General features: G+C 40.1%; 2 protein-coding genes across 4 annotated transcripts in view; one reads left to right on the plus strand and one right to left on the minus strand.

Moving 5' to 3' along the window:
* Positions 1–349: 349 nt before the first annotated feature.
* RNF139 (ring finger protein 139) lies at positions 350–13440 on the plus strand. The gene is made up of 2 exons (XM_059395143.1): positions 350–938; positions 11276–13440. Exons 1-2 carry the CDS (start codon positions 758–760, stop codon positions 13087–13089), a joined length of 1995 nt encoding a protein of 664 aa, XP_059251126.1. The 5' UTR covers positions 350–757; the 3' UTR covers positions 13090–13440.
* A 488-nt stretch (positions 13441–13928) lies between these two features.
* Positions 13929–17397, minus strand: part of TATDN1 (TatD DNase domain containing 1) — a 40647-nt gene continuing 37178 nt past the window's right edge. For 2 of the 3 annotated variants that reach the window (XM_059395144.1, XM_059395145.1), the window contains exons 11-12: positions 17182–17308; positions 13929–14123 (exon numbers count right to left, since the gene is read on the minus strand). In XM_059395144.1, coding sequence (XP_059251127.1) covers positions 14021–14123; positions 17182–17308 — 230 coding nt within the window. In that variant the 3' untranslated portion in view covers positions 13929–14020. Of the gene's footprint in view, positions 14124–17181; positions 17309–17397 lie in introns of those variants that run through there. The other variant, XR_009403272.1, reaches the window with a different exon arrangement.

Consider the following 17397-nt stretch of genomic DNA (forward strand, 5'->3'; position numbering starts at 1 on the left):
AACGTCCGCCGTGGCCCAGACCCCGCCTCCGGGTGCGGTGGAGTAGGTCTGGCGGGCGGCGCCCTTTGCGCTCCTCCTCCCAAGAAGCTCTGAACCACGTTTACGGGCTGTTTAATGGACTATAATAAAGCAGCTAATCATTCCCGCCCACGAAAGCAGGAGTCCCGCGCTCAGCCGACGCTGACACCGCCCCCGGCGAGGAAGCCACTCAGTCAAGGGGGCGCGGCTACCGGAGAGCGCCTGCGCCTAGGGTGGCGCCAAAGCCGCGAAGGTGGGCGGAAACCATAGCAACAGAGCGAGACGGTGGCTACACCGTGCGTGATGACGTTGTAGGGAGCGCCCCAAGCGCCGGATTATGATGCAATCAGAGGCGCGGGCCCCGCGGTCTCGCGTGACCGCGGGCGCAGCCTCCGGGCCTCCAAACAGCAGCAACGGCAGAGGCAGGCGGGCGAGGTCAAGATGGTGGCTCCGCGGGCGGGGGAGGTGTTGGAGGGAGGAGGAGCCAGACCTTAGCGGACCGGAAACACCGACACCCAGAGGCCTCCCGGGAGCCGCCGCCGCTGCCTCAGCCGCCGCCGCCTCCGCCGCCTGCTCCAGCTCGAGAGACGCGAGCGGGCGGCGGGGCGGGCCGTAAGGGAGCAGAGGAGGGAGGGCGGGGGCGGAGTCGCCCTCCTTAGCCCCCGCCCCTGGCCGCGGTCCCGGGCCCTGCCCCGCGCGGCCCTGCCCTGCTCGCCCAGCCCCGGTGTGGCAGCGGCTCATGGCGGCGGTGGGGCCCCCGCAGCAGCAGGTGCGGATGGCCCATCAGCAGGTCTGGGCGGCGCTCGAGGTGGCGCTCCGGGTGCCCTGCCTCTACATCATCGACGCCATCTTCAACTCCTACTACGATTCCAGCCAAAGCCGGTTCTGCATCGGGCTCCAGATCGTCCTCCGGCTCCTTGGTAAGGGGGAAAGGGGTAGCTTGCGTCCCGGGACGGCTTTGAGGGCCGAAACGTGCTGCAGGGAGCGGGCATCGCGCGCAGGCTGTGGGTCCTGTGTGCGTGTGCGTGTGTGTGTGTGTGTGTGAGAGAGAGAGAGAGAGAACCGGTTTCTTCGCCAGTAGGGGAGTCTCTGCAGGTCGGGAGGGGGAAGAGATGACACTTGTCTCAGAGTTGACAGCGGAGCGGTCCTCCTGAAGAGCCAGCCTTCTGTTCATTTCTGCACCCGAGGTTGGGGAGAAAGCATGGGTGTGTGAGCATGCGGTGCTGTTTCTCTTGGGGAATGAGTGCTGGCTTGCCGCGTCTTACGCGACAGCCTTAGAAAAACAGCAGCTGTTTACCCCGATCTCGCCGTGTGACCTTGGACGTGAAGTGCCAAAGCCTGGGCCTCAGTTTACCCCTTTCCAAAATGCAGATTGTTGTCAGTTCCCTATCCACGAGGTCCACATGATCGTGCAATGTCTGCAGTAAATGACATCCAAAAGAGACAGGGTTTTGAATGTCAGACCTTGAAACCATTACTAGAAGTGCTCATGAAGAAGGCGATACTTGGAACGAGTCCTAAAATTTTCCATGAATAGAGAGGTATTGAAAATGGCTATAGAAGCGTGGCTAGAAAGTGATGAGACTTTTCCTAAAGAGTCTTCTGAAAATCAGCGTCTTTGTTGTATATGAATGGAGTGTTAAAAATATCTTATGTTTCGCTCCCAGTCTTCACTTACATTACCAGAGCGAGAAGCATTTATGCATAAAAGACTTTTTTAAAGTAATTGAAACTTGGCAAATTTTGGTAATGAGGTCATTCTTGTGATTAGTTTTTCGTAGGCTTGTGATTTTTGAAGTGTTGCTGAGGAAGGGTAGATGATGAGCTCCTTACCAATCCTTTCTGAATTAGGAGCCATCTGTTGCTTCTTTATTCCTTCTCCTTCCCCCCAAAAAAGTTGAGTTTTGTTATTGGCAATAAATAACATTTTACATTTGTTTGGTGCTTCACTTTTGTAAAGCATTTTCACTAACATAAACTTTAAATTAGTGTCCTTAGAGGTGGATTGTGTTACTCTAATTTTTTAAATGAGGAAACTGAGGGGCATAGAGGTTTAGTGTGTTTTGCTTTTGATATACAGCAATTAATTGGCTGTCAGAGCCTAGGCTTAAAAATCTGACATCAAGGGTGATTCACTTTCCTCCAGCTGCTGTCCAGATACAGAAAGATAGTGGTGATCGTATGCTAGGTCTTTAACAGATGTAAAAGTGATGTTCTTTAGCGCAAGACTTCCAAGTTACCCACCAGCCACTTAATCCCAGTCATTCCTTATCACTGCAAAAGTGTGATGCCCTCATTATTTGAGGGAGCTGTGTGATTTCACAGCCTGTGCAAATATGGAGTCATTATGTTCTACATCTGAAACTATTATGTTATGTGTCAGCTATACCTCAGCTTAAAAAGAAAGCATTCACTAGTTTTCATCTTTCATACTTAATGTATTTTGCTTAATTCTGGTAGTCATGGGGGAAAAGTGATTTTAGTTAAATAACGTTAAAGTAAAATTAATAAGGGGGACCTGTTGGGAAGGCATTTTATTTCTCCCAGTTAGAAACCACTCATCATGACCATAAACTAACAGGCAGTTCCTTATCTCAGTATAGTTACTTAGGGGTTCCAGCTGAGCCTGATGAACTGCCAGCCCTTTTCCCTGCCATACCCGCCCCCATTTGTTGATGATCTATACATGCAGGCAAAATCTATGCCAATTCTTGCTATGGAGAGAATGGAGAAAAATTATCATTTCTATTCCTCAACTCCACAGGATGGGAAAGAGCTTGATAGAGAGACAACAGAAGCTAACAGACTTCTAGGGAACTACCAATTTTGGGATAACCGAAATGCTGCTTTAGAAAGTAACCGAATATAACATAGAGGAGATGGGGGGGATGACTTTCCTTGCTTCTCGTTTGAGAGGAGGTCATGATGGAGCCCCACCCCCCCACCCCAAAAAAAAGAAAGAAAGAAAGAAGAAAAGAAACAACTGTATTTACGAGGATTCATGGATTTACTGGCAAATAGTGTAGCCACTGCCTCGAATGTTCTTTTGGCCTGTGACTGTCTATCCTCTGACAGTCCCTTTGTGACCAGGTGCTTTAATGCAGTGCTCTCAGTTGATCTGTAGGTTAAGGAGCTTTAAGGAAAAGGGAGTGTTTTCCTTAATTAAATCATTTGTAGTTTAAGAACACTTAACAGTAATTTTGGTATTTGTTTAATTTTTTTTGTAGTAAATCATGGAAGTTTGTATTCAACAATTACAGTAGAATGTGACCTCAAGCAAGTTATTTAACCGCTCTGTACCTCTCTTTTCTTACCTTTACATTTTTAAAGATGGGCAATAATTGTCTGTCATAAGGTGCTAAGGACAATAACTGAGTTAGGCTGTAAGCTCTTAGAATAGTACCTGGGACCTAGTAAGGCTACTAAGTGTTAGCTCTTAATAAGCTTGATAACTTTAGAAAAATATTTCTGTACTTCTATTAAAACCACACTGGTACAGATATTTTGGTCTTCTGAAGGCTTCAGTGTAATTTTGGTGCTTTGTTCCCAGAATTTTTATTCACACTTTGTGAGAAATACAAAATATTTTCCAAATCTATTACCTGGACTGCCCCTTACATTATACCGGTGTAGTTTGCTAATTATTCACATTTGTGAGAATGATAAAATTCTTTTTTTTTTTTTTAAGATTTACTTACTTATTTTAGAGATAGAGCACAAGTGGGAGAGGGAGAGACCCCAGGTAGACTCACCACTGAGTGTGGAGCCTAACATGGGGCTTGATTTCACGACCTTGAGATCATGACCTGAGCTGAAACCAAGAGTCAGACACTTTAACAGACTACACCACTCAGGGGCCCCGAGAATGATAAAATACTTAAAAACTGGTTTTGATGCTAAAAATTCACCTGAATAAAAACAGATGTCTTCAGTGTTTGAGGTCCATTCGATGAGGCAGCTCTTGTTGTTATTGAAAGTGACAGGTTTGTGTGTAAAAGATACCAAAGGACAATTGAAATTAATTGTTCTGTACCTGGTGGTGGTGGTTGTTTTAAATAGTTGTAGACCTCAGTATTACTATATATAAGTCTCAAAACTTGTCAGTCTCATCTTTTTCTTTAAAATGAAATTGTAATAATGGAAATCTATCCTCTAAGTAAAAAGCATTACCAATTTTATATCTCATCTCTAAAGAATTTACTCCGCTGTCCCTACAAAAAAGTACTACCACTGCACTTTTGGTATCAAACTAATATAAGAATTTCAGCAGATCAGAATATAAAGGATCTCATTTTTGAGATCCAAATAAAATCAAATCATAATATATAGAGTATTTAAGAATATTAAGCTATTTTTAGGAGGTGTTAAATGCTAAATGAAATGCAACCCAGTGTAGCATACTGCTGAATTAACAAATCTAAATCCAAGGCAGAAAATACAAGCATGGGAGTTTGTTTTAATAGTATTACTCAGGTAATGATAATTCACTGAAGTGGAAAGGCCTTTCTTTCTTTCTTTTCTTTTTTTTTTTTTAAGATTTTATTTATTTATTTGACAGAGATCACAAATAGGCAGAGAGGCAGGGAGAGAGAGTGAGAGCGAAGCAGGCTCCCTGCCAAGCAGAGAGCCCAATGCGGGACTCGATCCCAGGACCTTGAGATCATGACCTGAGCCGAAGGCAGCGGCTTAAACCACTGAGCCACCCAGGTGCCCCAGTGGAAAGGCCTTTCTAAACATACAAGAAAACCCCAAAATTAGAAGGGAAAATTTGATACATTCTAATAAGTAAAAATGAAAACATTTTATGACAAACTTTTTTTTTTAACTTAAAAATGACAAACTGAGGGTACTGTTTGCATTGTATGGGATTGAATAAAAGTTTTACTGTCGTTAAGAAAAACTTACACTCCCAGAGAAAAATGGGCCCAGGATAAACAGTTCCCAGTAAATGAAATGCAGACGGTCAGCAAGCAAAAGAGAAATAACTTGGCCTCAGTCAGAACACATTTGTTATCAGATTGGTGAAGAGTTCAACATTCAAATAAAAACCAGTTTGTCAAAGTTGTAGGGAAATGAGTAAAGTTTTACAATTTTGGTGTACAGTCACTCCTGTGTACAGGCATTGGGCCCTAGCTACTGAAATTCATCATACAGTTTTTGACTCAGTTCTTCTAAGAATTTGATCTAGAGACATAGCTGTACTTGTTCAAAGACTATGGGAAAGGACTTTATTGCAGCATTATTGGTAATGACAAAATTAATATTGATTAAAAGGGGGCACCTGCGTGGCTCAGTAGGTTAAGCCTCTGCCTTCAGCTCAGATCATGATCTCCGGGTCCTGCTCAGCAGGGAGCCTGCTCCCCCCACCACCCCTGCTTCTCTCTATGCCTGCCTCTCTGCCTATTTGTGATCTCTCCGTCATAAATAAATAAAAACTTAAAAAATATATTGATTAAAAGGGAACCTGTTCTTTGTATTACATTTAGACATACAATAATGAAGTTTGTGAAAAGAATGAGCGTTATTTTGGGTGCTGTAGAAAGAACCTAGAAAACCTTTGAAGTGAAAAAATATTGAAGCAGTAGTAATTTTGACACGATAGGGATAGATTAGGAATTCTCAACAATATGATTGACATTTTGAACTGGGTAATTCTTGGGGAGGCAGGGGGTGCTGTTTTCTGAATTGGAGGATTTTTAGCAGTGTCCTTGTCTTTACCGATTGCAGATCCGTCAGCACCCTTCTTCCCCCTTTTGTGATTGCTAAAAATGTCACTAGATACTTAGATATTGCCAAATGCTTGGTGTGGGGGTGGGGAGGTGGTGGTGGTGCAAAATCTGATCTTTGTTAAGAATCACTGAGACAGACAAATAGGCCAATAGCACAGAATGAAAAGCCCAGACATAGTGCACCCATGTACCCAGAGAAACTTGATGGGTGTCGGAGGTAGAATTGAAGTATATAATTTGAGGTAAATATAGACTATTCAATTAATGGTCATTTAGTTATATGGAAAATATTATACCGGATGCTTAACCACCAACATATGAACAATTCTAAGTGACTTAACAGCTGAATGTGAAGAACATAACTTTAAAATTTTTGGAAGAAAATATAAGAGAATATAGAGGGTATTTTTTAACCTGAGTAAGGGAGAAACTCTTTAAAAATATATGAAAGTTGGGGTGCCTGGATGGCTCAGTCTGTTAAGCATCTGCCTTTGGCTCAGATCATGATCCCTGAGTCCAGGAATGGAGTCCGGCATCAGGCTTCTTGCTCATCGGGGAGCCTGCCTCTCCCTCTGCCTGCCCTTCACCCTGCTTATGCACTCTTGCTCGCTCTCTTGACAGGTAAACTTAAAAAAATATATAAAAGTCAGGGCACCTGGGTAGCTCAGTCAGGTAAGCCTCTGACTGTTGATTTTGGCTCAGGTCATGATCTCAGGGTTCTGAGATTGTGCCCTGCATGGGGCTCAGCGCTGGGTGTGGAGCCTGCTTCAGTCTCTCTCTCCCCTTCCCACTGCCCCTCCTCCGCCCCTCTAAAACACACACACACACATTTTGAAAGTAAATTTATAAATAAAGATTGATAAATCCAACAATATTAAAATTAAAAAAATAAAAAATATGAAAAGACCAGCCACATACTGGAGAAGATCCTTGCATTACAGCTAACAAAAAATTTGTAGTCAGAATTTTTTTTTTTTTTAAAGATTTTATTTATTTACTTGACAGAGATCACAAGTAGGCAGAGAGGCAGGCAGAGAGAGAGGAGGAAGCAGGACCCCTGCGGAGCAGAGAGCCCGATGCGGGACTCGATCCCAGGACCCTGAGATCATGACCTGAGCCGAAGGCAGTGGCTTAACCCACTGAGCCACCCAGGGACCCTAGTCAGAATATTTTTAAGTGTCTACAATTCAAGAAGGAAATACAACTCCATAGATAAGTGGACAAAAGATAAATTGGCAATTCAGAAGAAGAAACATGAATGGTCAATAAATTGGAAGATGCTCTCTTTGATAAGTAATCAGAAATGCATTTGCTTTTTTGTTGTTGTTGTTTTATAGTTTATTTTTTTTATTAACATATAATGTATTATTAGCCCCAGGAAAGCATTTGTCTTTTAAAGGTAAAGAAAACTCCACTTTTACAATGTGATCCCCTTTGGTAAAAAGCAAAAAATAATGTGTTTATGAATATATATTTATACAAAACTGTGTTTATTCTTCCTCTAATACCTATAAGGTTTACTTTAAAAGATTATATTGAGATTTCTTTTTAATAAAAACATGTTGAAAATCTTAGAAGCAAAAACCCAAGATTTCTTATTGATAAAAGAGTTGGAATACTCTTTTTAACCCCAAATGAGACTTTGATAGAAAAGTTTTCTTTATGCTTTGGTGTATTTATCAAGTATACCTGTAGATTAACATTTTCAGGATATTTACTCTGTCTACATTTCATTGCTGAGGGCTCCCTTTGGATTAAGGTAATCATAATATTTCTGTGCTGTTCTGTCTTTACTCTGTTAGGCATTTAAATGTTTTTCTGCAGTTTTTTTTAGATCATGTGTAAAAGGTATTTAAAGATATCTGGAGAGTTATAAATATTATGTCTTATTTCCTTTTAATTTTTAGTCCTAAGCTTCCAGACAAGGTTAAAGAAAGTACAAATGTATTTTACACGTAAAGGGGTTAAATGCTTTGTTGTACACTGTGCCAGGGTAGTGTTTGTTTTGTTTGCTTATTTTTGGTAGTCAAATTGCAAAGGTCCTGAACTCTCCCATGAATTGAGTTCTGTGTATCTTCAAAGCTCCTGAATTGATTTTGACTCTTGCTTGATCCTACCCTGAAGACTTCAGTGAAACTCTGATCACGAGATGTGGAGAACTGGATCCCTGAAATGTATTTTCAGTTACTTCTATTTTCCAGTGTCCCATGGTGGTTTTTCTTCATAAAGTAGCATTTATATATAGTTTTGATTGCTTCTTCAGATCACTCTTAAATCCTAATGAGAAACTCTACCGCTGGGCTTGATTTTCTTAGGCCTCTAGGATAAATACCAAGAGTTTTATATCTGAAGTTGTGAAAATGCAACATAGTGATGCTCTTGGCAGTGCTCCCTAAGGGCCTTAAGGGGGAATGTTACTAGAGAGACTTATTACTTTGTAAGTTGGCCACACAGAGGAACATGAGTATAAAAGAAAAATGTAAGAACCTTACCTACATGCAACTTTTGGGTAGGAATTAAAATAATTTTATACTATTCTTGAAATGTTTCATCATTATTATGTCTTGGGGTATAATGTTAACCAAGAGAAGAGTGGTATCTTCTTTTTTAATTCATTTTTTAAATTATTATTTTCATTCATTTATTCATCTCAGAGCATGAGCAGGGGGAGGCACAGAAGCAGACTCCTTGCTGACCTGGGAGCCCTACATGGGGCTCAGTTCCAGGACCTGGAGACCATGACCTGAGCTGAAGGCAGACACTTAACCATCTGAGCCACGCAGGCGCCCCAGAAAGAGTGATCTCTTATTGTTACTTGCTAGGATACATCAGACTGTAGTCTCACTACATTGTCCTTCATCGCCTCCCCTTTCTTCCCTTTGATATATTTGCATGAAGCAAAAAAAAAAATTATAAAAATACTTCTAAAAATCAGATCATTCAATAGCTCAAGGAAAAAAGCTATTAGAATAAAAAGGGCTGGTTTGTAAATTATAGTATTCATATTCACAGGTAAAGATGAATTTACCCCTTTGCGAACAGTTGAGAAAAATACTTTACAGTCCCTGTTTGATTTTCTTCTTATAAGTGGCATAAAATAGAACTGCAGTTATCTGGGTTTTGTTTTGACTTGTTTTCGGAGACTAAGTTTTGTTTCAGGAAAAATACTTTTGTTTTTCTATGTGTTGAAAGCAAGATTACGTATAGTGGCTGAGTTAGTCCCATTTCCTATTACCTTATGTGAAAGCGGTTTCTGAACTTCCGAAGACAGTTATTTTCTATTGCAAGGCGCATTCCGAGCTGCCAGCTCCTGGGGAGATTGTTCGTGGCCCTTTTGCTCCAGGAATCAGGTGGTTCTTATGCAGAGACACACGTGTCTTTCCGGTGGTTGTGTCCTTTTGTTCTTCTTTTCACAAATGACCTGACAGGTTGGCACAGGATAAATTTTAAGGCAAACTTAAGGCAAAGCCTTCAGTTGGAAGAACTAACCCTTGTTTTTATATGCAATAGATTGTAAAATGCCTCCACCGTAATATGCAGTGTCTTTTTTTGACTACGTGCTGAAGCAAGGTGGAGAGGTGATGTTTCAGTTGGGGTCTGACCCTTTGCTGTCCTCCAAGCTCTGGTTTCTCAGCTTTGTCTTGGGTTTTCATAGGTTTCATTTTCTACGTGGGCTGTATTTTGTGCTTGCCTTTAAAAATGTAATCCAGGATTCTACATTAACATTCCTCCATTGTTATTTCAATAAACAAGTAATTTTTTGGTAGAATATTTTGGGATTCATAATGTGCAAGGTAGGATCCTCGCTGGCTGTCACAACGGGACATCATATAACAGGGTCGATGACCTCAGATAACTACAAACTACAGTACAAGGTAGTGTATGAGTATTGGGCATTTCACTGAGTTCTGTTGGTAATTTCAAAGACCAGTAACTATCAGAGAGAACTGGTCTATCGGATGGGTAGGATTTGAACAGTCCGGGAGTTGGGAAGCAAAGAGGGGAATGTAAACATAGCTGCGGTTATGGCAGAGAAAGGCATGGGGGTGTGTTGGAGAAAGTCTGGAGTGGTGCTGTGTGTGTGTTGGGAGGAATACCACATAGGAGCTTTGAGTGTTTGGACAAGGAATGTAGGTTTTTGTTGATCAAAGAAATGTGGAAAAGCAGTTCGTATATAGAAGGGATTGTGGGTAGATCTGGACAGGAGTTTTTAGAGTCTAGCTAACTGGTTGGTGTCATTGAGAAGAGGGAGGTAACAGGTGTTAGTAGAATTGGCAAATAACTGTCAGAGTTTTAGGGTGCAGGGCTAGAGGTGCCATTAAGAGAATTATGGTGCCTTTACCTGCAATTGGAAATCTCAAGAGTTATTTGAAGTCAGGTTTTACAAATCTTGCATGTTGCGGTTATAACGCAGAAGTGGAACCAGGTGAATATTTGGAGATCCTTTCCATATTGAAGCCTTGGGCGATAGTGTTCACTGTGATCACACAAACTTTGAGCACAAAGAAAGATGATGTTGAATGCACATCACACTGTATTCAAGAACTCCATTCGGTGGGGGGTGCTTACTCCATTTTTTAAAACATGTTTTTGGTTTTCTGAATGTGACTTTTTGTAATTTGAAGAACAGTAAAGGGGGTTGACTATTTGTAGTAAGAGGTACAGTAATGTACAGGAGAAAGAACTTGGATGATGTTTCTGAAATCTGTAGGAAAGTATATAGAGGGGGGAAAAAATCCCTGAATTTGGACCCATGGAAGAATGCACAGATTTTAAGGAGCAGGAAATATAAATGCCAGCAGGAGTTCACTATTTGAGAAAAAGAAGGCATAAGTTGTAAGTATAAAAGTTAAACTTGATTTCCTAAAGAACATTTTTAAGAAAAAGAAGTCTAAGATTAGGAACAAATATTTGCATTTTGCTTATTTTTGATTTTTTTTTAAAGTAATGGAGTTGGTTTAAATATTCTTAGTACTTATGAAATTATAAAGGACATGTTCTTTCAAGATTTAAAAACTTGTTTAAATGTAGGTATCATTAACTAATCTTGAAGACAATTTAGTAATTTGGTTTCTGGATATATAGTACTACTTGAATTTGGAACTTAAAAGATAAGGAATAAGATTTTTTAAAATAGTATGATCTGTTCTTTTGAACTCTGACTTTACAAAACCTTTCTTGGCCTTTAAGCCTAAATTGCCTTGAGACATAATGTTCATAACTTTGAAAATACTGTATTTCCTAATTAAGGGAAAGGGGGTGTTAGTACAAAAACATTCTTTAAAATGTTGCATTCAAGGGGCACCTGGGTGGCTCAGTCAGTTAAGGGTCTGCCTTTGGCTCAGGTCATGATCTTGGGGTCCTGGGATTGAGCCCCACATGAGGCTTCCTGCCCAACGGGGAGTCCACTTCTTTCTCCCTCTGCCCCTTCCCCCACTTGTGCTTGCACGCGTGCTCTCACAAATAAATAAAATCTTAAAAAAACGTTGCACCCAAATGACCTTTCTTTCCTTTCTTTTTTTTTTTAGGTATATTTGTATCCAGTATTGTTCTGATCTTGTCACAACGATCACTTTTCAAGTTTTACATGTACAGTTCAGCCTTTCTCTTAGCTGCAACTTCAGTGTTGGTAAATTATTACGCTTCTTTGCACATTGACTTCTATGGTGCCTACAACACATCAGCTTTCGGAATTGAGCTGCTTCCTCGAAAAGGGCCCTCACTATGGATGGCACTCATCGTTCTACAGCTGACCTTAGGGATTGGATACATCACACTACTACAGATTCATTCCATCTACTCACAGTTAATTATTTTGGATCTCTTGGTTCCTGTAATAGGCTTAATCACAGAGCTGCCATTACACATCCGAGAGACTTTAGTTTTTACTTCTTCTTTGATTCTCACATTAAACACAGTGCTCGTCTTGGCAGTGAAACTTAAGTGGTTTTATTATTCTACACGGTATGTTTATCTTTTAGTGAGGCACATGTATCGAATTTACGGATTACAGTTATTAATGGAGGACACGTGGAAGAGGATTCGTTTCCCAGATATCCTGAGAGTCTTTTGGCTAACAAGAATTACAGCTCAGGCTACAGTGTTGATGTACATTTTAAGGATGGCAAATGAAACGGATTCCTTCTTTATTTCTTGGGATGATTTCTGGGACCTCATTTGCAATCTTATAATTAGTGGATGTGATTCTACACTAACTGTACTGGGCATGAGTGCTGTAATTTCCTCAATAGCCCATTACTTGGGCCTTGGAATATTGGCCTTTATTGGATCAACTGAAGACGACGACAGGCGGCTTGGCTTTGTAGCGCCTGTTCTCTTTTTTATTTTGGCTCTTCAGACTGGTTTAAGTGGGCTGAGACCAGAAGAGAGACTTATTCGCTTAAGTCGAAACATGTGCCTTTTATTAACTGCAGTCCTGCATTTCATCCACGGAATGACAGACCCTGTATTAATGTCTCTCAGTGCCTCTCATGTGTCATCCTTCCGTAGACATTTTCCTGTGCTCTTTGTCTCTGCTTGCCTGTTTATTCTTCCTGTTTTACTCAGTTACGTTCTTTGGCATCACTATGCACTAAATACATGGTTGTTTGCAGTGACGGCCTTTTGCGTGGAACTCTGCTTAAAAGTAATCGTTTCTCTCACTGTGTATACATTATTCATGATTGATGGCTACTATAATGTCCTTTGGGAAAAGCTTGATGATTATGTCTACTATGTTCGTTCAACAGGCAATATTATTGAATTTATATTTGGAGTAGTAATGTTTGGAAATGGGGCTTACACTATGATGTTTGAGTCAGGAAGTAAAATTCGGGCTTGTATGATGTGTCTACATGCATATTTTAACATCTACTTACAAGCAAAAAATGGCTGGAAGACATTCATGAATCGTAGGACTGCTGTTAAGAAAATTAATTCACTTCCTGAAATAAAAGGGAGCCGCTTACAAGAGATAGACGATGTGTGTGCGATCTGCTATCATGAGTTCACAACATCTGCTCGCATCACACCGTGTAATCATTATTTCCACGCACTTTGCCTTCGGAAATGGCTGTACATCCAAGATACCTGTCCAATGTGCCATCAGAAAGTGTACATCGAAGATGATATTAAGGATAATTCAAATATCTCTAACAACAACGGATTTATTGCACCCAACGAAAATCCAGAGGAAGATATAAGAGATGCTGCTGCTGAATCCGACAGGGAACTGAACGAAGAGGACAGTACAGACTGTGACGATGATGCTCAAAGAGAAAGAAATGGAGTGATTCAGCACACGGGCCCAGCAGCTGAAGAACTTAATGATGATACTGATTAAAATAGCATTTACTAATCATTGAGGTTATTTGTTTAAAATTCAGTTCATCCAAAATGGAGTAATACACTTCACTTCAGTGTGTAACCAAGCACAAAAACAGTATCCATGTTCAATCTGTGAATGGTTTTCCGTTTACTGTGATGTGCTACTGTAAATATACCTCTTTAATTACTTCTGGTCTCTTTGGTGACCTATTTAAATTTGTGTACATTATTGTACATAGAATAAAATGTTTTCACGTTTTTATGACAAAATTTGAACAAATAGCTTTTTAATAGATGTAATGATAATACAGTGCGTCAACTGTGCCAAAGATTCCTCAATGAAAGCATATAAAAGTATCTAACTCTGGACCGTAGTTTTTCTTTAAAGTGGGTGGGAAAATGGAAATGCAGGTTAGAGGAAACCACATTCAGCCAAGGAAATAATTTGGACCAGAGGATAAAAGCTGTATGTTGAGTATTTTAAAACGAAGGGGAAAACAGGCTTCCAGAAGAGAGGCTTTTTTGAAATTTGAATGTAGTGGTTGAGCTGGATTCAAAAGTCATGATTCAGAGACTGTGTAAGAGTTGAGAAACAGGCTTTTATCAACTAAACTTTGGTATAAAAACCAGAATGTGCTGTTTAATTTTGATGTAAATAAAACCAGTATATTTGTTGGCCATTCTGTTTACAGGGTTTACATAAAATTGTCCTTTCAGACTTTTGAAGAGATTACCAAATGAAATATTTCGGAGTTTTCATTGTTTTAAACTAAGACCTTAACTGATAGTAAAATTCTGATCTGACTTGATGAATAAAAATGAGGGGAGGACAGTATGTAGTAATACGGAGTCCTCTTCAGACAATGTCCAGAGACTTCCTTTATTCAATCTTAAAGTTGTACCATAAAATTTTACATTATTGATGGGAAATGGAAAGAACATACCAATTACATGTCAGGAAAAAATAATTTAATGGTGTTGTTATATAGTGTATTGGCTAATTCCAATGGATCCTGCTCTCTTACTGCTGACATTATCTCCAGTATTTGACTAAAAGAAAACAAAACAAAATGGTTAATTTCCAAGTATATGCTCAGTTTTAAAGGTATTCGTTTCCACATAAAGGAAACCATTGTTCTAGTAGCACTTTTAACATAGTAAGTTTTACAGGTACAAGGTTTTTGGCACTATGAACAGAAAAGTTTAACTGTTATATTTAAAATAATTCGAGACAAATTTCTCGGGCAGCCTTGCATATAACTAGAACCAAGGTCCAGGTTCAAATAAATTTGAAAAACAGCCCATATTATGTCAACCACAACTAACGGAACTAACCCAGTGAAAATGAAGAGTTCTTTTAAACTGGGTCTTTTTGGATTCATTAATGGGTCATGATGAGCTTTCAGAAAATTGTAAGAAAAGGAAAAATACGTTGCACTTTCGGAAGTACTGTTTCATTTCTGTTTGGGGTTTATATATGTACATGGGTGCTGAGTCACACGGTCTGCGGTATTGCGGGTACAGCAAAGTCTGAAAGCTACTGCTAGGAGATTTAGTTCCAGAAGCAGCAGGAATTTGCTGCAGCATGACCAGCACAATGACAGCAAAGGAAGTGAGAAGTTATTTACTTGGAACAGTGTATGGTTATCGGGGTTAGGGGGAGGAGAGATGCTTTCTCTTCCTGTACTTACTCCCTGCAAGAGCGAGACTAGCCCAGGTGTCAGAGTCAGAGCTTTCAGTTTCTGTTCCTCGAATAATCAGTAGTACTGTTCTCTAGCAATACTATAGGTAAGGTTTTTATACATGAATTAGAAAGATCTGAAGTCCAAAGTGAACATTTAAGTATTCGTTAAGATTTTTCTCCCTGGTATGAGTTTCTTAAAAATGAACACATAAAGGAATTAGGGATTAACTGGAATCTTTTAATTTTATCATCATAATGCAACAGCCACACTTAATATAGACTAAATTTTTATCTGAGTCAAAATGTGCTAAAAGCAAATACATTAGCATTTAAATGGACACTAAAGGCCCAGTTCTCTTAGTAAACTACAGAATTCTCCTCTTAACTATTCAGCTGGAACTTACCTGCATAATACTGTGAAATCAGTATGATTCCTGCCACCCATCTCCCTTTCAGTCCTTTTTCTATGCTGATACATTATAGCTTTAAAAAAAAAAAAGAAAAAGAACTGCCCCTTCCCTGCTTAAAAGCCTTTTTTGGGTCCTGATGAAATGTGCACTACTAAGGTTGGTATACAAAAGCCCTCACCAGTCTGGCCTCACCCTGCCTTCCTACGCTTACACTCACCCATGCATCCTACTTTCCACCACACTAAACTCATTGTTTTCCCCAGAGAAGCAAGCCCTTCTGCCAGTCTGCCTTTGCTCAGGGTGTTTGTCTTGGTCTGGCACAAGGCCCATTTGTACCCCATGACCAGGTGAAGTGTCACCTTAGTTAAGCGTTTTCTCCTTAAGGCAGGCAACTGCCGTCCTAGGGTCCTCGTCATATGTTCATACTTCCGTAACGCCACGAGCCTCTTGGATTATACTTTGTGCTTCTTTGCTCCAGGAGGGCAAAGATCCCTGGCACAAGGTACTGAGTCATCTGGTGGGTGGATGCAGGGCAGGGAATGTCCTGATTCTTCCAGGTAGCCTCAGTAACTAACCTGGTCAAAATGTGTTTTAAGGAATTTAAAATTAAAAAAGGGAGGAAAGATCTCTATAAAAATAAAATATAAAATTGTTAATAGATGGGCTTGATAAAGATGACTTTGTAAGTAGGAATTAGTAATTAGCATTAGACTAGAGGCATGTGTGTTCTGAAATGATTTAAAAACTGTCTGTCCTGACTTTCCCGAGCTCCTGCCACCTCAGCTGTAGTCATGACTGCAGATGAGACTCGAGCTTTCTCAGTCCTCACCAGTCTGCACTGGAAGACCCTTAGAGTTTTGTTTTGCAAATGTCACTAGAGTCAAGAGCTATATTGTACTGAACATTAAGGCAGTACAGAAAACTGACTTGGATACACTGTTGGCAAATACTTCCCCTGAGCGGCTACTAGAAAAATACGTTTCTTGTCTCTAGTGTCCTATTAAATCTCTATAAAGAATGATTCAGTAATAATTGTCTTCTGTCTTCTGACTGAATTTGCAACTACATACATGTCACAAAAGGTACAAGTGATTCTTAACTAATCAGAACTTAAATATATTCCTCAGCCTATGGGTTTTAAAACATTCAGCTTTAAAATCTTTGCCAACACCAGCATGTTAATAAAGGAAAGTCTTTCCAGTATTATTTTTATAGAATAAATCTTCAGTTCTCTGCCTGCTGAATTTTAGAGCTGGCTTACCTAATACTCTTATCAGTTAAAAACGACTAAAAAGATGCATATGGAAGGAATTATTATAATCTGAAAGTAACTGTTCAATTGCCTGAACTGGTAAACCACAAGAGAGTGATAGAATTGCGATTTAAATTATCTGCTTATGCAAACAGAAACTGGATGAGGAGTGTGTGAACAGGACAAGAACTCACCCTGTAAGTTACAAGCTCTACAGCTCCTCAACAACAGCCCCTCTCTCCATGCACTAGATATATTATAATTAAAAACATGATGCTGAATTGCTGCTTGCCCCCCCCCCCCTTTTGGGTTAGAAAAAGGAAATCTTTCTATAACCTGACCACCTCGGTCAAAGGCTTCAAGAAATGTGTTAATACTTAAGTTTTTTCAGGTTGTCAAGTCATTTAAAATATACAAAAAGATCTCCTGCTGAGAGTGCATTTGTATAACCATAAGCAAGGAAGCTGTGTGAGAATCTTTCCCCTTTCCTACAAAATGACAAATAACCAAGATCACATGAAGTTTTCACTCCTGTAATAAAACCACTCGTAATGAACTGAGGTGGAGATGATGGGGAGAGAGAAGCCTCAGTAGAGCAATCCGGGTGCAGAGCCTTCCACATCGCTGCATTAAATCGGTGGCTTTTGATCTTAACTTCATTTGGATGTCACCGACTTTACCTCGGTCCCTTGAGTTCATTTTGTAAATGGCATTTGGTGGTTGACTTGAATATTCTGAAGACCGTGAAAACCAAATACTTACATTATATGGCAGGGTTCATTCCTGTCTTTTAAGCAGTGCCCATTTTCCCACTTCTTTTTGGTAGGAAATGAAGTTTTTATGTATTTTGATCCAGCATGTGTACTTTTCACTCCACACCAAGGTGCGTCTAGTTAAGCAAAGAAGTGTCTTAATGAGGTTTATCTTTGAAAATATTGGTCTCTTAATAAACATTATCAAACAAATTATGTAAATTGT

The sequence above is a fragment of the Mustela nigripes genome, chromosome 3 (genome assembly GCF_022355385.1).
Source record: "Mustela nigripes isolate SB6536 chromosome 3, MUSNIG.SB6536, whole genome shotgun sequence".
NCBI lineage: Eukaryota > Metazoa > Chordata > Mammalia > Carnivora > Mustelidae > Mustela > Mustela nigripes.